Source organism: Galeopterus variegatus, unplaced genomic scaffold, assembly GCF_000696425.1.
Source record: "Galeopterus variegatus unplaced genomic scaffold, G_variegatus-3.0.2 Scaffold5301, whole genome shotgun sequence".
NCBI classification, from domain to species: Eukaryota; Metazoa; Chordata; class Mammalia; order Dermoptera; family Cynocephalidae; genus Galeopterus; species Galeopterus variegatus.
In genome coordinates, this window is record NW_007731412.1 from 133263 (window position 1) to 154754 (window position 21492).

General features: G+C 50.7%; 1 protein-coding gene across 1 annotated transcript in view; it reads left to right on the top strand.

Moving 5' to 3' along the window:
• Nucleotides 1-21073, top strand: part of LOC103604643 (myosin-14-like) — a gene marked incomplete at its 3' end in the record, with an annotated part of 34915 nt that extends 13842 nt beyond the window's left edge. The window contains exons 3-11 of the mRNA XM_008589219.1: nt 4928-5338; nt 9799-9955; nt 13509-13536; nt 13669-13771; nt 14406-14429; nt 16496-16588; nt 16966-17029; nt 19681-19779; nt 20933-21073. Of these exons, the coding sequence (XP_008587441.1) occupies nt 4928-5338; nt 9799-9955; nt 13509-13536; nt 13669-13771; nt 14406-14429; nt 16496-16588; nt 16966-17029; nt 19681-19779; nt 20933-21073 (1120 nt within the window). The remainder of the gene's footprint in view (nt 1-4927; nt 5339-9798; nt 9956-13508; nt 13537-13668; nt 13772-14405; nt 14430-16495; nt 16589-16965; nt 17030-19680; nt 19780-20932) is intronic.
• Nucleotides 21074-21492: the final 419 nt, after the last annotated feature.

Below are 21492 nucleotides of genomic sequence, written 5' to 3' on the forward strand. Positions count from 1 at the left end.
CCGGCCATCCCTATATGGGATCCGAACCCGTGGCCTTGGTGCTATCAGCACCGCACTCTCCCGAGAGAGCCACGGGCCGGCCCTGGGGAAAGACATATTTGAGCACTTACAATGTACTTGGGCGCTTTTATTTTTTTAAGTACATAATTTTCTTCATTATCATATTAACGCGAGGTGGGTTATATTATACCCATTTTACAGAGACGAAAAAACTGAGGCCGGAAAGAGGCGGTGACTGCAGGGGGACGGGGTGGAGAGTAACACTTCGGAGACAACTGTGTGCTGTGTCCTTTAACCTTTTTAATCCCACACTAGTCCCTTAAGGAATGCGGTGGTCCCTAAGACGTAGGAGGGGTGGGGGAAGTTCGCAGAGTTACCACCTGGGACGGGGAAATTGACGTTTTTGAGGACATACTACACGTTCTCCCCAATTCCCCTCCTTCAGAATGGCAGATAACGGTCTGGGCTTAAATCCTAGCTCTCTTACTGACTGTATGATCTTGATTGTGTTACGTTGCTGCTCCGTGCCTCAGTTTCCCCATCAGAGAAATGGCGATGCTGATCGTTTCTATCTCATTGGTTTTGAGAGCATTTTGTGATCTGGAAGAGCTGTTCAAAGAGCAGAAAAACACCTAGCACATAGTAGGCGCTCTTATCACTATTTAGTTCTCATGTCACCCGTGAGGAGACTGAAGCTCGGGAGGCCGGAATAACATTTTGTCGTCTTCCTCGGTACTCGTAAGTGGATTGTGTTGTTCCATTTCCAGTGTTGAGGAAGCAGGCTCAGAGAGGTTAAATGATGAAGCACTGGCTGGGCACTTTCTCCGCTTCCTTTTATTATTAATTTCATTGGCCGCAATTCACAGAGAGGAAAGCTGAGCCCCGGGAAGCTTGAGCGGGATTCGAATCCCAGGAATCCTCAGTTCTCTCCGCCGCAGGTCCTTGACCTTTGCCCGCAAGAAGGAGGAGCCCTTGGCGCCGCCGCCGCCGCCGCCCACCTGGCGACTGGCTCATCCCAGTCCCCCCCCACTTCTCCCTGTCAAAGGCCCAGCAGCTCCAGGACCCGCCCCCTTCCCCAGACCGGCAGGTGCTTGGTGACGTCAGAGCCGGGCCCCCGCCCCGGGACGCGACGTGGCCCCGCCCCGCGCTGGACCGCGGAGGTAGCAGCACCTGAGTGCTCTGAAGAGGTCCTGGGATTCTCGTGTCCCCTTCCCATCTCCCTGCTCTGGCCGGCGCCCCCAGGTAGCCCTGAGGATTGGCGGGTTGAGGGGGCGGCGACTCGGGCGCTTGTATCCTGGGGAGAAGGGTGTTGGGCGCTCGGACTCCTGGATCCGTGGAGGGGGGTTGGGGACCAGGTATCCCCGGTCTGAGTGAGGACGGCGCCGCGAGCCGGGACTTCTGGGTCTTGAAGGAGGAAAGGACTGGGGACAGGATTCTGGGTCTGGGGGCCTGGAGTCCTGGGTCTTGAAGGAGGAAAGGACTGGGGACAGGATTCTGGGTCTGGGGGCCTGGAGTCCTGGGTCTTGAAGGAAGAGGGAATTTGGAGCCTGGATTCCGGGTTTGTAGGAGTGCGGGCTGGGGGCCTGGATTCCTGGGCCTGAAGGAGGAGGGGGTGGGGGACCGGAACTCCTGAATTGCAATCCCTGAATCATAGCACTAAGCTGAAGTCAGAGGGCTGGATGCCAAGGGCCCCAACCCCTGCCCCAGGGGTGGATCCCTGGCTCCTTTTCCTTTTCAAGCCCAGCAGTCTCTGCCCCTCCCAGGGCAGGTGCTTTCACCTGCCCAGGTGATAGTAATGAGCCCTGGTAGAGCGTTCCTGCTGGCTGAGGGAGAGCGGGGTAGCCAGAGGGGCTCAGCCCTTTGGAGGTAGGACTTGCAAGCCCGCCTCATCAGGACTTTTCTTCATCCTCAGGCTCAGTATCCTCACCTCTAGCTCAGCTGCAGTGAGGTGAGGGGGCCTGCACTTGTGGTTCCAAGGGAGGAAAGGGCTGGGGATTCAGACTCCTGGGTCCTGGAAGATTAGGAGGCTGGGGACCCCGACTAGTGAGCCTGGGGGAGGAGAGGGATAGGGGCTTGGACTTCTGGCTCCAAGGAGGGGAGGCATAAGACTGGGCGACTGCAAAAACTCCCAAACCCTTCCTGGTCAAAGGCCACAGCGCTGGAGAGGAAGTGGGTAGGGTGGGGTGGGTAGAGGGTATGGGGTAAAGTCCCAGAGATGGAGCTTGGCTCTGGGTGTATCAAGGCCACACAGGGGCCTGGGGTGAGCCTTGGCCATTTAGAGGTCGGGGGTGGGGTGGGTGGAGAAATGCCCCACTGTTTTTGGAGTGCAGGGGTCCAGGGTTTGAGGCCCAAGAGCATCAGGAACAAGAACTGCTGGTGCTGGGGGATGAGGACATGGTCTGGGAGGAAGTGGGACTTATGAGCCAGAGCTGAGTTTCCATGTAGAGAAGCTCCGAGGGCAAGACAGGAGTCTGTTGGGACCAGATCTGTGGATACTTGAAGGGGAGCTGGGTGTTTGGAAATATTTCCCCAGGGGTATGGGGGTGGCGGCGGCAGGTGTCTCTAGGCCTGATGGGCAGACGTAGAAGCATTAAGGTGGGGGAGGCAGAAGTGTTCCAGTGTTCTGTGACTCATGTGGTGGCACAGTAGTGGGTATGTCTGGGGCACTGGACGAGAGTAGGGGCAGACTTCTTCAGGAGGAGGGCACAATGTGGGACAGGGAGAATATTTTTTTTCCAACTGATGCTTGGACTGCTGGGGAAGTGCTGTGTCTGTTCACTACAGTCTGTGGCCCCCTGGAGGGCAGGGAGGGGCCTGGCACATTCTGGCTTACTCTGGGATGGTTGCCTCCATCATAGTTTACAGCTCATGTTCCATTGTCGTGATCTGAGACTAGAGCTGGGTTCACCCCCAGGCTAGGAGCTCCTCGAGGCAGGGCACCTGTCTGACTCATCTCTGGGTCCCCAGACCCACTCTGAGCAGAGCCTGGTGCTTGAAAGGCCTCAGAGAGTGTCAGATGAATGAAGGACTGAGTGAGTAAGGCCAGCCTCCCCAATTTAAGGAGAAGGAAGCCAGGTCTGGAAGAAGGAAGTAACTGTTAAGTGAGGTGGTAAGATTTGAGTCTGTTCTGCAGGCGTGAGGAAGGCGTGACCAGAGGTGGTCAGAAAAAAACCTGAATGACAAAAATTACATCGGTATCCTCCCTGGGCTCATATCTTAGAGTAAAAGCAAGGTCACATCTTTTATTCCCTCTCTTACCTCACCTCCTTACTCTCTTCCCTTCAGTGACTCGGCTCCAGCCACACCAGCCACAGACATACAGGCATCTTCCTGCCTCAGGGTCCTTGCACTGGCTGTCTGGAAAGCCTTTCCTCCTGACTTCCCCATGGCTTGCTCCCTTCATCTCTCGGGTCCTTATTTACATGCCACATCAGAGAGGCCTTCCCTGGCCACCCTGATTGAAACTTCAACATCCTCAACCCCAACATCCTCTGTTCCCTGCTTTATTTATCTCCTTGGCATTTTATCACCATTTAACATACTATATAATTTACTTATTTATCTTTTAATCTGTCTCCTGGGATTAGAGCAGCTCTGTTCAGTAGAAATAGAATGCAAGCCAAATATGGAATTTAAAATTTTCTTTCTTTCTTTTTTTTTTTTAAAGATGACCGGTAAGGGGATCTCAACCCTTGGCTTGGTGTTCTCAGAACCACGCTCAGCCAGTGAGCAAACCGACCATCCCTATATAGGATCCGAACCCGTGGCCTTGGTGTTATCAGCACCGCACTCTACCGAGTGAACCACGGGCTGGCCCTGGAATTTAAAATTTTCTATTAGCTACATTAAGAAAGAAAAAAATTGGGGCCGGCCCGGTGGCGCACTGCTACAGTGCGCCGCTTGAGAGCGCTGCGGTGCTCCCGCCGAGGGTTCGGATCCCACATACAGACCGGTTCCCACTCACTGGCTGAGCGAGGTGCGGGCGCAGCACCAAGGGTTGCGATCCCGCTGCCGGTGTGGTCCGGTGCGGGCGCGACACTGAGGGTTGCGGTCCGTTGCCGGACACGGAAAAAGACAAAAGACAAAAAAAAAAAAAGAAAAAAAAGAAAGAAAAAAATTGAAAAGGAACAGGTGACTTTAATGTTAATGATATATTTTATTTAATCCAATATATTCAAAATATCATTATTTTATGTCATCAAAAAAATACCAATAAGCTATCATTTTGTCATTCTAAGTCTTTGAAATTAGATGTGTATTTTACACTTAGAAAACCAAGTGTCTAGTAGCCACAAGGGGCTATTTATATTTGAATTTAATTAAATGGAATAAAATTAAGCATTTGTTTCCTCAGTTGCACTTGCTGCAAGTCAAGTGCTGAGCAGCCCACATGTGGTGGTAGCTCCCGTATGGGACAGACCAGGGCTAGGATGTAAACTCCTTATGAAGGTCGGGATCTTTTTCTGACTTGTTCATTGCTAAGTTGACAAGGCCTAGAACTATGCCTACTTCTCAGCCTTGCTTATTAAGTAATTATTGCATGCATGAATGAATGAATGAATGGATGAATGGATGAATGGATGAATGGGTAGAGAGGTGGATGAATGGAATGAGTGCGCTAGGTCTATTGACAAGGCCTAGAACTATGCCTACTTCTCAGCCTTGCTTATTAAGTAATTATTGCATGCATGAATGAATGAATGAATGAATGGATGGATGAATGGATGAATGGGTAGAGAGGTGGATGAATGGAATGAGTGCGCTAGGTCTATTGACCCATTTTGCAGAAGTGTGAAAGGAAGTCTGGGGAAGGAAGGCAGAGGGAATTGCCTGGGGGAATTGGGGTTGGGGTGGGGGGCACTGGGGATGGAGCATCACCTGACCTCTACCCACACCTGACCACCACCCCTTTCTTTCTCCCTTGCAGACCATGGCAGCGGTGACCATGTCGGTGCCTGGGCGGAAGGTGCCCTCCAGGCCGGGCCCGGTGCCTGAGGCAGCCCAGTCGTTTCTGTTTGCGCCCAGCGGGCCCAGCGTGGGTGGCGGGCCTGGGAGCTCGGGCACCTCCCCACAGGTGGAGTGGACGGCCCGGCGCCTCGTGTGGGTGCCTTCGGAGCTCCATGGGTTCGAGGCCGCGGCGCTGCGAGATGAGGGAGAGGAGGAGGCCGAGGTGGAGCTGGCGGAGAGCGGGCGGCGGCTGCGGCTTCCACGGGACCAGATCCAGCGCATGAACCCCCCCAAGTTCAGCAAGGCGGAGGATATGGCTGAGCTGACCTGCCTCAATGAGGCCTCGGTCCTGCACAACCTTCGGGAGCGATACTACTCAGGCCTCATCTATGTGAGTGGCCTCCTGCCTGTGGGAGAGCCTCGTCCAGGGTGGGCAGCTGAGTGTCAGCATCCCCACCTCAATTAACTTGAGGCTATTTATAATCTTTATCCCATGTGCTGTTAACTATTCCTACACTTAGTTGCCAAATTATAAATGATTGGATTAGTAGGACAGCCTCAGACCCGATGAGGGGTGTCATGTAACATATGTGATCGGTAAATCGTATTGTTTTTCTAAAATATAAAAAATTCCGATTCCTCAAATATAATTCACCCCAAGGGTTTTGAAAAAGGGATATGGATCTGTAATGATAATTTATGAGAACCAATGAGTATAGAAACGACATGATAGCTCTGTCTTAACGGCCTTCTATACATTAATTTATTTAATCTCACTTTAGGTCAGGTAGAGTCTATTATTATCCCCAGTTTACATAAGAGGCAACTGAGGCCCAGAGAAAGTTAATAACAATGAAACCTAACAATTGCTAAGCATTTACTAAGCATTCTTCTAAGCTTTCTAAAATAGTTGTCTCAGTAAATTTTCACAATTATAAAGCATTTGGTCCCCATTTTACAGATAAAGAAACTGAGGCACAGAGTGGTCAAGTTCCTTGACCAAGGTCATGCATAGACCTGGGTAGTCTGGCTCCAGCCTTTCTCACTTTGCTATGGTGCCTCTTACGATTAAGATGGAATTGATGATAGTGAGGTTGACTCTGGTGGTCAAACCACCTCTGTGCTAAGTATTTGATGTCTGTCACGTTAATCTTTACAGCAAATGGATGGGGAAGGGTAATGGTTCTTAATCCCGGCTTCATGTTAGAATCATCTGGGGAAGTCTTAGAAAGTAGCTCTGGGAGGCCTGAGCCCCACCCCAGACCATTTAAATTAAGCTCTCTGGGACCATGACATGGGCATTGGTATTTTTAATAAGCTTCCAGGGTAGTTCTAATGGTCAGCCAAGGAGTTATTAATTCCATTTAACATAAGAGCAAACAGGATGAGAGAGTTTGACAAGGAATGTCGACAATAATAATGAAAAATAATAATAATGGATAGCTAGCAAATATTTACTGAGGACTTATGATGTGCCAAGCACTGTTCTAAGTGCTGCTTGTAGGTTAGCAGCTCACCTCTGGGCCAGGGACTGTTGATAACGCCTGATGTTTAAGGAATGTTAAGTGATGGGGGCCTGGGTGATCCAGCCATGAAGGAGTCATGCTAGGATTTGAACCCAGGCAGCTGGCCCCAGAGTCATGCTCCAAACACCAGCTTAGACTGGTGGGGTCTCACGGCCTTGCTCCAACATCCACCCTCTTGAGGGTCACAAAGCCCAAGATTAGAATATTTTTAGGAAGTCTAACTCTCATTTGGAGACCAAGGCTCTGAGAGGGCAGTGGTTGGCTTAGGGCCCCTCAGCTTGTGGTGGCAGATGTGGGATTTGAATTGAGGGCTGTCTGATCCTGAATAAGGTTGGTGCCTTCTCCCACTGCACCAGCCCCTTCCGATTACTCACACACCTTTACAAGCTCTGGGAAACAGGCTTCTGCCTGATCCACTTCCCTGCATCTCACCAAAGGCCAGGGAGATCAGAGTGACACCCAAAATACTGAGCCACTTTGTCTTTTAATAAATACTCTGCACCCTTCCAGCAACCTTGTGAGGTATCTGGTCTCATCCCATTCTGCAGGTAGGGAAATGGAGCCTCAGAGAGAGTGCAGGACTTGGACAAAGCCCATAGCTAGAAAAGGGCTAAGTTTGGATTTGAACTCAGGTTGGTCTGACTCCAGACCCCAGATGCTAGCCACTGCACTAGGAGTATTATTCAGAAAGTTCACGGGAAAATATGGTGGGGCCTGAGCTAAGGCTGTGGCCAGGGAGCCAGAGAATTGAGGCCTAAGAAATGAAAGTGAGATAGAAGATTCCAGAAGCCAAGTTGGGAAGCAAATTGGGCCTTAATAATAATCATTAGCACTTAGTGAGTGCCCACTTTCTCGGTTGGTTGCTGCTATAAACTTCTTTGCAATATGATCCTGTTGACCCTCTCTCCATCCACATAAGGCTGTGAGGTAAGGATTATAGCCTCCTGTTTCAACAGCTTGGAGAGGGCTGATAATGTCTACGTATTGAACATGCAGTGTTTTGGGGTCCATGCTAAGCCCTGTGCATACCTCATGAACTTGTGGATGGCTTCCAGCCACCCTTTGTGGGAAGTGCTATTCCTGCCCCATTAGAGGATGACAGTGAAGTTCAGAATGGTTGCTTGCTCAAGCCACCAAGCTAGAAAATGTTAGAGCTAGGATTCAAGCTCCGCCCTACTTGTCTTAGGACTTGTGTTTAATACATGTTTGTTGACTGGCCAACTGGTGGTGGGGAAGGTAGTGCTGCCGAGTAGAAAGTGGAGTGTGTGGGGCTCCAAAAATCTAGTTTCTGCCACTGATAGGCTGTTTGGCCTTGAGTCGCTCAGGTTCTCAGTCCATTTACTTGGACTATTGGGGCAGGGAGGGAACCCATTAATGGAGCTCCCTGCTCTGAGAGGCACTGGAAGATGCATTATAGCATTTCCCTCTTAGAACCCTTCTAGGTGACAGGGCTGGAAACTGAGCTTCAGAGAGGGCAAACCCTTTGTGCAAAGTCACACTTAGCCAGAAAATGCTGCATCTGAACTCAAACTCAGCATGGCGTAGCTTCAAAGTCTGAGCAAGCCCTTGGCTCCCAGTGGGGATGGGAAATGTGAGAGTCTCAGGACCCATATTTAGAGTGCATTATATGGGCTCTGCCTTGGCCCAGCTGGTTTTTATTCATTATCTCTCTTAATCCCTACAGCCTTTGTAATGAGGTGGGGAGTGTCGTCCTCCATTTCTCAAGGAGGAAACTGAGACTATGGGGAATGTCTCTGGGGTATAGAGAGGTGGGGACAGGTCTGTCTTCAGAGCCCTGAGGGCTGGGGCAGCCATTCCAGATCAGCTCCATCCTGGTGACATGGTATCCCCAACCTTCTCTGGGTACACCAGCCTCTGCCCTTTGCCCCTCTGGCCTTTTTGGGTAGCTCAGGTTTCTGTTCCCAGGGTGTCTGTCTGGGAATGAGGTGTGGCTGGTAGGAGGGGACAGGCATTGGGGGGGTGGCATGGGGAGTGGGTCCCTCCGCCAGCTAGGGGTGGGGGCCGGGGCGCCAGCAGCCATGAGATACCCTCCCAGGGAATGTGGTCTGGCTGCCCCGCCCTCTGAGAGCCAGAGAGCTCCTGGGAGCAGCCCTTGCAGGCCGGGAGGGCAGACGCCCAGCAAACCGGTTGTTCTACTCCTGGCTGGCCACCCACCCTCCCACCGTTAGAAGGTTGGCACCTGGGAGCCGGGAAGCCTGTGATGGCCACACCCTACCCTGCTTGAGAAGCCCAGGCATTCTGGGAGTGTAAAGCAGTCCTGCTGCTAACCAGCTAGCCAGTTAACTAGCTAAGTAGGTGACTAGCTGGCTCAAGTAGCTAACTAGTTAAATAGTTAACTACCTAAGCCATTAAGCAGCTAGCTCTCTGCCTAGTTTAGCTATCTAACTTTAGCTAGCTTAGCTAGTTATCTCTCTGGCTGGTTTAGCTAAGTGGCTAGCTAGTTCTCTAGTGATCTAATGCCTCTGTGTATGTTGAGTGCCTCTTGCCTCTCTGATACTCTGATGGAGTGGTCCTTAAACTGTTACAGAGTCCTGAATCTAGGCCCAACGGGTGTGTGTATAGGATTCAGGGGGTCCATGAACTTGGATGCCAAAAAAAAAATTATATCTTTATTTTCATGCACCTCGAACCTGAAATTTAGTATTTTCTCCAATAAGAATGTACCACTAAACACAATCATAGAAGGACCTGTGAATCTGTTCCTGCTGCATTTCAGTTGCTTCAGATACCATGAGCCCCCTTCCGGAGATATGTGTCTTCAAGCAAATATATAAAAATATTCCTCTTCCACCCTTTTCATGCAAATGGTAGCTTATCATGCACAGCTCTCAACTCATTTCCTTTCACTTGATAGTATTTTGGAGATAGTCCCATATCTGTACACTGACGTTCAGTGGATTCGTAGGAATCCATTGTGTGAATGTACATTTAGTTCATTTCCAGTTTTTTGCAGCTGCAAAGAATGCTTACTCGGACGATCTCACACATGGTAATTTCATGTGTGTGTAAGTCCAGGCAACCACAGGCTATGACCCAAGTCTGGCTGGCTGCAAAGCCCACATTCTCTCTTGGGGAAAATCTTCATCTATATAGTGCCTTTGTGTAATTTGGAAAGATTCTTTTCTATCATCAGTCTGAAAATATTCATAACAAATATTCAAATCTACATTGTCATAGTGTAGACAGACCATGCGCAGATACCCTTGTGCAGTGTACAACCTGCCCAGCTGTACCCAGCAGCTCTGTGTTGCTCTCTGGGCTGCAGGCAGGCAGCTGAGGCCCTCTCCCCTCTTGCCCACTGTAGACATACTCCGGCCTTTTCTGTGTGGTCATCAACCCATACAAGCAGCTTCCCATCTACACGGAGGCCATTGTGGAGATGTACCGGGGCAAGAAGCGCCACGAGGTGCCTCCCCATGTGTATGCGGTGACCGAGGGGGCCTACCGAAGCATGCTCCAGGGTGAGTGTGGGTCTGGGGCTTTAGGCCTGTGAGGCAGTTCTTCAGTGGAGGCTGGGCCAGGCACTGCTGCAGGGAGCTGCCAGGAGTGAGGGTCCGGGTCAGATGATAGCTCAGGGATTTCAGACTCTGTGACACTTCTTAGGGGGTCAGAGGGAATAGAAATAGAGGGCTGAGTGAGGAAGATCCTAGATGTTACCACGCAGGCCCCTTTTTATCTATCTGTTCACCCCTTTTCTCAACAATATTGTTTGGGAGCCAATTGGTACCAGGCTTCTGTAAAAGTTTCCCTTGAGACAGTAATTCTCAGTGTTCATTCATTCAACATTTATTGTTGAATTATAGACATGATCTACGTTTTCTTGGGGGATATGCAGCCCCTTAGACAGATGGCTGCGTGAGGCTGCTGTGTGCAGCTGGTTAGGTGTGCACCCTAGCCCCGCCTAACGGGCTGCCATCCACCCTGTGACAATGCAGATCAGTCCTGGCAAAATTAATTCATTAATTTTTAAATTCATTTTTGGTGGCTGGCTGGTAAGGGGTAAAATTATGTAATGAATGTATGTAATAGACATAATGTATTTGTTATATATCATCTATTTGAATAAATATTTAGTATATGCTAAATACATGATAAACATTAAAAAATTTATATCAGTTTATATCATATGACTATAATAGTGTACAGCAGTATGTTTATACTGAATGTATTATACTTGTTTAATGTATTTCTGTTCTCTGTTATAATAATATATTTACATTGTATAATGCAGTGGTTCATAGAGTGTGGTCTCCTTACCAGCAACATCAGCATCACCTAGGAACTTGTAAAAACACTGATTGCTGGGCTGGCCCGGTGGCGCACTTGGTAGAGTGCGGCACTTGGGAGCGCGGCAGTGCTCCCGCCGAGGGTTCGGATCCCATATAGAGACCGGTCCGCTCACGGTAGAGTGCGGCACTTGGGAGCGTGGCAGTGCTCCCGCCGAGGGTTCGGATCCCATATAGAGACTGGTCCGCTCACTGGTTGAGCGAAGAACGGGCGCGACACCAAGGGTTGTGATCCCGTTACCGGTCACGAAAAAAGACAAAAAGGAAAAAAAAAAAAAACACTGATTGCTAAGCACCACCCACAGTTTCTGACTCAGCAGATTTTATCTGAAGTGGGGCCCAAGTTTTCATTTCTGACAAGGTCCCCAGATGGTTCTTATGTGGGCTCAAGTTTGAGAACCACTGGTATAATATACAATATATAATATGTTGTGTAATAGAACATACTCATAGAAAATATACTTATACTCACACTATAAATTTATATATAGTAAGAGGTAACAGTTTATTTGATTATATAATTTGTTATATATTTATTTTTATAATAATTTTTAGCTATTATTATATGCAAGTTATTATATATTTTAGGAATCAATATACAATAAAGTAAGGGTGGGTGCCTACTCTGTGCCAAGCACTTTACATGGATTAACTTATTTCTCGAGATTTTTTTCTTTCATGCATATGTTGTTTAGAAGGGTGTTGTTTGATCCTCACATATTTTGGAATTTTTCAGTTATCTTTCTGCTACTGATTTTTAGTTTAATTTCACTGTGATCTGAGAGCAGACATTGTATGATTTCTTTTCTTTTAGAGTTGTTAAAGGCTGGCTGGTTAGCTCAGTCAGTTAAAGTGCAGCCTTGTAACACCGAGGTCAAGGGTTCAGTCCCCGTTACTGGCCAGCCACCAAAAACAAAGTTGCTAGGATGTGTTTCATGGCCCAGAAAGTGGTCTGTCTTGGGAAATGTTCCATGTGAGTTTGAGAAGAATGTGCATTCTGCTGTTGTTTCATGACATAGTCTACAGATGTCCATTCTATCTGGTTGATTGATGGTGTTGTGTTCAGCTGTGTCCTTACTGATTTCCTACTTGTTGGATCTGTTTATTTATGATAGAGGGGTGTTGAGGTCTCCAACTAGAATAGTGGATTCATCTATTTCTCCTGTCAGTTCTATCAGTTTTTGCTGGGTTAACTCATTTAACCTCATAGCAACCCCATGAAGTAGGTTTTCTCGTTAGCCCTGATTTCCACGTGGGTAAAGAGAGGCACAGAGCACTGCAGTTATTTCCAATGGTCACACTGGTGGGTGGGTGGCCAAGGTGGGGCCCCTGATGCTGCCTCTCTGTATGTCACACTGTCTCTCGTTAGCCCTGATTTCCACGTGGGTAAAGAGAGGCACAGAGCACTGCAGTTATTTCCAGTGGTTACACTGGTGGGTGGGTGGCCAAGGTGGGGCCCCTGATGCTGCCTCTCTGTATGTCACACTGTGTATTGTACTTTTGTCCTGTGCCAGGAACCATGCTGATCACATTTTGAACATTCTCCCTGAGTTCTGACTACAACTCTGTGAGATGGGCTGTTTTGAGCCCCATTTTTCAGATGGGGAAACCAAGACACAGAGCAACCCAGAGGCTGGCCCAGTGTCACACAGGAAGGCAGAGAGGCAGCTGGGTCTTGAACCCATGCCCATATGGCTCTCTAACCCAGTCTGCTGACTCTGAGGCCCTATTGAATACAGCTCACTCCCTGGCTTAAAACCGTCCAGAGGCCTATCCCCCTTCTTAAAAAAAAATCCAGACCATTTAATCATGGCTTCAAAACCTGTCAGCACCACTCACCCTCTCTGTCCCCTCTCCCAGCCCCAATGGCCTCCTGTCTGTCTCCCAGACTTTCCTAACTTGGTCCTACCTCAAGGCCTTTGCCCTGGCTGTGTCCTCTGCCTGGAACACTCTCCCCTGCTTTAAATGTCAACTCTTCCGAGAAGGCTTCCTGGTCTTCTCCCTTCTCCTCCTCCCCAAGTCACTTTCTGTTACTTTCTAGCAGAGTTTCTCAATCCTGGCTCTATGGACATTTGGAGGCAGAAGATTCCTAAGTAGTTTCTGTGTCTTTTCGTTTTCCGCACTTAAGTGGAAGCTCCATGAGGATAGACACCTCGCCAACTCCTCAATCCCATTGGTGCCTGGTGCTTAGTAGGTGGTCAGTGTGCATTTGTGGAAGGGTTGTGTCAGGCCCAGGGTAGATGCTGGGGGAGGCATCTTGTATCAAAGGGGAAACTCTGGAGTCCAGGACCTCACTCTCTTGTCTTTGGTTTTCTCACGCCCAGCATCAGGTGACATACAGTATGGTCTCTAATTGAGATTGTTGAATGAATGATACAAGGGGTCTTCAAAAAGTTCATGGAAAGATTTGTATGATCTTTTAATTCTATTTTTCCACTAACTTTTTGAAGTGCTCTCATATTCTGTTCACTTGGGATTTATTGTCTCCACTTTAGAGGTGAGGAAATCAAGCTCAGAGAGGGACAGCTGATTTCCCAGGGTCACACAGTGAGCGCGAGGCCTAGTCGGGGCGGGGTATTAGAATTCAGGAGTGTCGTGCATGAAAACTCAAGCTTTTCTTTACTCGTCAAGAATGATTTTGAAAAGGCAGTAGCCAGTGTAAGGGCCAGGGGGTCCTGCTGGAGAGACCCTCTCAGGTGACATGGCCCCCTTCCTCTGTCCCCTGCAGATCGTGAGGATCAGTCCATTCTCTGCACGTGAGTAATGTGGAAGGACTTCCTGGAGGAGGAGGGGTCCCCGCTGGGTGTGGCTCTGTTTGGGATGGGCAGGGCAGCGGGGGCTTGCCTGGCCTTATGGCTGATTGCCTTTGCTTCCCCTTCTCTCCACAGTGGGGAGTCTGGAGCTGGGAAGACGGAAAACACCAAGAAGGTCATCCAGTACCTTGCCCATGTGGCATCCTCGCCAAAGGGCAGGAAGGAGCCAGGTGTCCCTGTAAGCATTCAGCCTTGGGACAGCCCCTGGCCTTGCCGACAGCAATGCCTCCTCCGTCTTGGGGTCTGCTCCACCCACCACATTGCCTGCCTCCCTTATGGAAGGCCATGGTTAGTGTGGGGACTTCTTGTGGCTGCCCAAGTCACCTGAGTACCTACTGTTTGCCTGGAGTGGCACTTGGAGCGGGGCAGGGTGGATGCAGAGATGCGAGGCCCTTGGAATGGCACCTGGCACTTAGTAGGTGCTTCATTTTCTGAGCACCTACTGTGTGTGGGGCCTGGTTTTAGGTGTGCACAATGCCCAGTTTTTGTCTAAGTGAACATTATATAGTGTTCCCCACTATTCTAAGCTCTTTGCTCACATTAACTTAACACTGTTTTCCTGTGTTAAAGATGAGAAACCCCAAGCACAGATGGGGTGACTAAGTTGTTGGTCACATAATCAGGAAGGGGTATAGTAGGGTTCAAACCCAGGCATGTGGTTCCTCCCAGGCCACCGCACTCCACACTCCTGTTTTCCCGAGTTCCTCTGCCCCCCTACCTCACCACTGCCCTAGACCACCGGTTCACCTGTGTCTGTCCATGTTTCATGTGCCGTGTCCTGATCCATGTCTCGTGTCCTGTGACTTCCTCAGGCGTCCACCAGCAACATGTCTTATGTGAGTAGCAGGGGATCACCTCACTCTTACTACCCCTAATGCTGCCCTGGCCACCCCAGCTCACGGTCTTCCTAATAGACAGGGTCCAAGGCACCAACAGGCATACCTGCCAGGGCCCCCATTGCTGCTTATGGCAGCCCTACTGCATGCACCCATGGCCTGCTTGCTGTTTAGTGCAGTCCTACTCTGTGCATGGAAGCAGGGTCCCCTTGGCTATTTATGGCAGCCTACTGTGTGTGTGCAGATGGGCCACAGATACCAACATGAAACAACTCAGAGAGCAAAACTATCATTTACTGCTGATCTACTAAATGTGTGTAGACAGGGCCTACAGGTGCTGTGCATTCACGCAACCCAGAGAGTTGACAGCTTACTAGGGAACTGAGCTCATGTATCAAGTGCTTCTGTGTGCCAAGCCACATGCCCTCCCCTTTGCATATGTTTTTTCATTTGACAAAGCCACACACCTAGCTTATACCATTTCATCCTAACACAAGCAAGTTGTAGACTAAGAGAAAATACACATTATTACTGAGCTCCTACTATGTGCCTGGCTCTAACACTGAGGGGACTGGAGGGAGATCAGAGTAAGGTCCCTACCGTGGAGCAGCCTGGCTGGAGAAGAAAACTACCATTTCTTGAATGCATACTGTGTGCCAGACAGTTTGAAGCTCTTTACATAGATGGTATAGATTTTCCCCTTAATTAAAAATTCTACAAGTAGGGCCGGCCCGTGGCTCACTCGGGAGAGTGCGGTGCTGATAACACCAAGGCCACGGGTTCGGATCCCGTATAGGGATGGCCGGTTCGTTCACTGGCTGAGCGTGGTGCTGACAACACCAAGCTGAGGGTTGAGATCCCCTTACCGGTCTGCTGTTTAGTGCAGTCCTACTCTGTGCATGGAAGCAGGGTCCCCTTGGCTATTTATGGCAGCCTACTGTGTGTGTGCAGATGGGCCACAGATACCAACATGAAACAACTCAGAGAGCAAAACTATCATTTACTGCTGATCTACTAAATGTGTGTAGACAGGGCCTACAGGTGCTGTGCATTCACGCAACCCAGAGAGTTGACAGCTTACTAGGGAACTGAGCTCATGTATCAAGTGCTTCTGTGTGCCAAGCCACATGCCCTCCCCCTTGCATATGTTTTTTCATTTGACAAAGCCACACACCTAGCTTATACCATTTCATCCTAACACAAGCAAGTTGTAGACTAAGAGAAAATACACATTATTACTGAGCTCCTACTATGTGCCTGGCTCTAACACTGAGGGGACTGGAGGGAGATCAGAGTAAGGTCCCTACCGTGGAGCAGCCTGGCTGGAGAAGAAAACTACCATTTCTTGAATGCATACTGTGTGCCAGACAGTTTGAAGCTCTTTACATAGATGGTATAGATTTTCCCCTTAATTAAAAATTCTACAAGTAGGGCCGGCCCGTGGCTCACTCGGGAGAGTGCGGTGCTGATAACACCAAGGCCACTGGTTCGGATCCCGTATAGGGATGGCCGGTTCGTTCACTGGCTGAGCGTGGTGCTGACAACACCAAGCTGAGGGTTGAGATCCCTTTACCGGTCATCTTAAAAAAAAAAAAAAATTTTTACAAGTAATATATGAGTATTCATTGTAGCAACAAAAAAAAAAGTCAAAGTGAAATCCTGCTTTCTTTCTCTCGGCCCCTTTCCTTGGAATGGCTTACACTGTTGACAGTCTGGTGTGTATCCTTGCACACCGTTTTCTGTACGTTTACCAGCATGTATATATCTGTAGAAATAAGAGTCTTGTTTTGTCATGTTTTTTCTTTATTAATGGGATCACATTGCAGGTGTTGTTTTGCAACTTGTTTTTGTTTGATTTGGTTTCCACTCAACAATATGTCTTGGAGACATCTCCCTGTTCCCCTCACAACAGATGGGTGGGCAAGTCCCAGAGGCAGAGAAGTGGGCACACAACACCCATAGGCAGAGGCCGCTCACACGCAGGTGTTCAGCTGCTGTAGATGCAGCCGCTGGCTGGGCCGGCCCCGCCCCGTTCTCACTGATGCAGCCTCTCCCGCACCCTGCAGGGGGAGCTGGAGCGGCAGCTTCTTCAGGCCAATCCCATCCTGGAGGCCTTTGGCAACGCCAAGACAGTGAAGAATGACAACTCCTCCCGATTCGTGAGTGCCGGGGGAGGGCAGAGCATGGATGTGGGTCAGGGGTACAGGAGCTGGGGGATGGGTGTTGGGGGCCAAGACATGTGGGTCTGTTGGGTGAGGGAGGGGCTGGGGGGCGGGCCTCCTGGGTCTGAGGGAGGACGGGGCTGGGGACCAGGGTCCTGAAGAAAGAAGTCAAAGCAGCCTGGACCTTGGATTCCCCAGGGAGTCCCTCAGTGGGGGCTCAAAATGACGGTTGGGTTCAGGTAGAGGGAGAGAGAAAGTCAAGGGGCAGCCCCAGCTCTGGGAGAGGTGGGCGAATGGTTTGGGGCACCCTTCAGGTCTGAGGGTGGATGAGAGGACCCTCAGCTGAAGCCCTCCCACCACTACCCCCCCCTCAGGGCAAATTCATTCGCATCAACTTTGACGTTGCCGGGTATATCGTGGGCGCCAACATTGAGACTTGTATCCTCTCACAACCCTGAAGGGCATCCAGGAAGATCACGGGTGGTGGCCGAGGAGGGCCGCCCTTTGGATCTCACCACTTAGAAGAAACAGGCTCCCACAGGTGCAGGGACCTCCGATGCCCAGCTGTTCAGATGGGTGCCGGGTGCTCAGCCGCAGCATTTCCACGTGGAAGAGGGCACGGGCTTCCGTTGTTTTTATAAGGCTGGCACAGCCTTGCTGTGGGGTGGTGGGTCAGGGATCCCCGAGACCACCTTTAGGATTGGTGCTTTGCTAGGAGGACTCACGGGACTCAGCCTGTAGTCGTGCTCAGGGCGATGGTTTATTACAGTGAAAGGAATCAGGGCAAAGTCAGCAAAGGGAAAAGCCACAGGGGGCAAAGTCCAGGAAAGACCAGGTATGAGTGTCCGGAGTCCTCTCCCGGTGGGGCCGCATGGAATGCACTTAACTCCTCCAGCAGTGAGGTGTAACAACACATGTGAGATGTCCATGGAAGCTCGTCAGAGACTCAGTGCCCAGGGCTATTATTGGGGGCAGGTCACATAGCACTCTCTGCCTAACTTGTACCCAAATGCCAGCCTCCCAGAAGGAAAGCAGATAGTCAGTGTAAGCCACATTGTTTGCACAAACCATTGAGGCCCAGTGAGCCCTCCCCTCAGTAATGGAGTGCTGGGAATCCTCCAGAAATCCAGCTTCCCAGACACCAGCCCAGGGCTCAGCTTGCCAGCAGGTCTTTCCAAGGAGAACATTTCAGGCCTGCTGTGTTCATCCTTTTCTGCACAGGTGGCATGCAAACATTTAAAGAAATTTAAACAATACAACACAAGTGCTCCAGGAGTGCAGGAATTAAGAGATTGTCCAAGAAATCATACCCACCTGGGTTCAAATCCTAGCTCTGTTGCTTTGAGGCTGTGGGATCTAAGGCATGTGATTTGACTACTCTGTGCCTCAATTGCTCCCTCTGTAGAAGAGGAAGGAACATAGGACCTACTCTAGAGGGGTTTGGAGGACCGTGTAAGTCAAATGCTTAGCCACAGCGGTGGTCACATAGTAAGCACTCACGAACAAGCAATTAATGATTCAAGCGAATTAGCAATGTCCGTATCATTGATAAATATTAATCATAATGTTAACAATTGCTCACAGTAAGCCATGTTCCCACTCCCCAGGGGTACCTGATGAGCTCGCTTTCTTCCATAATCTGTGGGAAGGGCCTCGGGTAAGACTGCTTAGGGCATGAGGGGTCACAGGTCTCAGCTGTCAGGCAGCTGGCTCCCATTGCTTCTGCCGCCCCCTGGGAACTGCTTCCTTGGGCTCTCACAGCCTCATGTCCCGCAACTTCCCGCAGTTGCTGCGGCCCCCCTGTTCTCTGCTTTGTGCCACCTCCTTCCTCATGGCTTCTGGTCACCTGGATTCTTAGAGTTTGTGGCTCTTCCTGCCCCATCAATCCTGCCTTCTCATGCCCCCTCCCCTTGGTTCCTGCAACCTCCTTCTATATCCACACTGTCTTCTCTGCCTGCTTCCAACTGCTGACTTTCTCCTGTCCGTGCTCCCCAGCCAGCACAGCTGCCCCCTCTGGGCACAGCTCTCATGCTGGCTGTCTCAGGGGCTGATGACCAGAATGTGGATTGATGCTCACAAGGCCCATGCCCAGCCCCAAGCCAATCAGATGGGTCTTGGCATGGCCCACTGGGTGGGGAGCACTGGCCTGTGCGGACTGACCCCCAGCACCAGCACCAGCATCATCCCCAGAGCCAGCATCATTGTGACCAGCATTTCTTGAGTGTTTACTGTGTGCCTGCTGCCATCCTGGAGAGCTCTCCATCTGTCATCTCCATGCCTCCTCTGTCACCCCAGCAACAGATGCTGCTATCATACCCATTTAACAGAGGAGGAAACCAAGGCTCAGGGCTATTGTTACCCAGGATTGCATGGTCTGTGTGCACCTCCCCTGCCCCACCCTGTCTTGTGGAAGCCCCTTCCCTTACATCTCCCCAACTAACGCAAGCAGGTTACACCTCAGGACTTCTGGAAAATAGACCTTAGGTTTGCAGCTGATCTTGGGCAAAGCTCCCCAAAGTAGGTTCTGCAAAATTTGTGCTTGCTGGTCCATGAGCTTGGGCACATGGTGGGGTCAATGAGGTATCCTGTGTTTATTTTGCTCCAAGATGTCCTGCCACTTTTTAGTGTGCAAACATGCCATGTAACTCTCTTAGTAGGAGAGAGCATGCAGAGTGACAGAGTCTAGTTGGAAGTGGGAGCCCCAATATCCATATGGGGAAACTGAGGCTAGGAGAATAATAATGGCAGGAGACAGTCTCACCTGTGATTAATTATGAACCAGGCACTGTTTCAGGTGCTTCACACATATTAAGTCATTTACGTTCAGAGCAACTCATTGAGGAGTATTGTTTTTAAACCCCTTGAATAGACGAGGAAACTGAGGCATGTATGCTTAAGTGACATGCCCAAAGCCACTCATCCACTTAGTGGCAAAGTCACAAGGCTGGGCTCTGAACAACTCCACAGCTTCACAGAATCAAAGGGGGCAACAAGGTCACGGCAAGCCCCTGTCGTGGCCTGGCAGCATCCAGGGGGCCGGGCGAGGTTCTCTCCCCTCCACTCTGGCACCTTGACTCACCTCTGCCCAGACCTGCTGGAGAAGTCACGAGCCATCCGCCAGGCCAAGGATGAGTGCAGCTTCCACATCTTCTACCAGCTGCTTGGAGGCGCTGGAGAACAGCTCAAAGGTCAGTGCTGCCCTGTTCTGCCCTACTCGAGGGGTGTGGTGGGACCCATGTGGGGGCCTCTGGCATCTCTGGGCCCTGGAGGAGGAAGAAAGCAAGGGCACCGATACTTGTCAGGTGTCTATTTTTGTGAGGCTCTGTGGCCCCTGGCTTTTGCTGTGTAGTGTATTCTGTTGCCTCTTGCCCTTTGGTTCCAGCTCTTTCTTGGGTCTTCCTCACGCTTGCTGTCCTGGCTCCATGGCTCCTGCCTATCCTGGCTCCATGGCCCTGTGACTCCTGCTCACACTTGCTTCTGAGGCTCCAAGGTTCCCGTTTGCTGTGACTCCTCTTGCTCGTGGCTTCTACTTACTCCAGCCGGGGTTATGTGGTGACTGAGCTCCTGCCTATCCTGGCTCCATGGCCCTGTGACTCCTGCTCACACTTGCTTCTGAGGCTCCAAGGTTCCCATTTGCTGTGACTCCTCTTGCTCGTGGCTTCTACTTACTCCAGCCGGGGTTATGTGGTGACTGGCTTTGCTGTGGCTCCTGCAGCCTCGTGTTTCCTGAGGATCCTGGTTTGTGCTGCTTCTCGGCTCCGGCTGCCTCGGGGCGCCCCTTTCCTCTGGCCCCTGCTAGCCCCTGGTTCTTGGGCACTGACTCCTGCCTGAGAGGCCTCCTGTCTCTTGCTCCCTGCTCTTCTGCCTCTGGCTGCTGAAATGCCCAAGGCTCTGGTTTGTCCCGGCCCCCACTGCCCCCTGGCTTCCTCATATTCTGGCTCCTTCCAACCCGTAGCTTGTGCCACCTCCTGGCTTCTGCTCCCACGTCACCCTTCCTCACCCAGGTTCCCACTCACCGTGGCTTCTGAAACCATATGTCCTCTGGTGCTGGCTCCTGCCGCCCCATTGCCTCTCCTGATTTGGGCTTCCTTGGCCCATTTCTGCTCCTGAGAAGTAGCTCCTGCCTGCTCTAGGCAATTCCCATGAGGAGTGATCTCATATGTGCTAAATGAGATCCCCCTCCACACCTGGCCATTCCCACCAAACCTGTGAGAAAAGGACCCTCACCCATTTGACAGAGGGGAAGTCACTCATCCTGGGGTCACCATCGATGAATCCGGGATGTGAGTCTGACTGCACCACTCACCCTTGACCTTGACCCACACTCATTGTGCCCTGCAGCTGACCTCCTCCTTGAGCCCTTCTCCCACTACCGCTTCCTGACCAATGGGCCGTCGTCCTCTCCTGGCCAGGAGCGGGAGCTCTTCCATGAGACACTGGAGTCCCTGCGGGTCCTGGGATTCACCCATGAGGAAATCACATGTGAGTGAGCACCCTGGAAGACTGGGGGTGGGGCATCATGTGGGCGGCCAGGGGACTTGGCCATTTATGCCATGGTTTATTTGCTCAAGCATTTATTGAGTGACTGCTGTGTGCAGGCTCTGGGGCCACAGCAGGGAATGAGATGGACAGACATCCCTGCCTCAGGAAGAATGACTAAACGAGAACCGTAAACCAAACAAATAAGGGATTATGTGGTCTGTTAGAAGGTGACGGGGGAAGCAGGGGCTACAGCTTTAAGCAGGGGACCAGGGAAGGGTGTACTGAGATGAAGATATTTGAGCAAAGGCCTGGAGGAAGTGAGGGAGTGAGCACTGGAGATATTGGGGAAGAACATTCCAGGCAGAGGGAAAGACTGGGGAAGAGCCTCCCAGGCCTGTGCAAAGGCCCTGTGGCAGGAA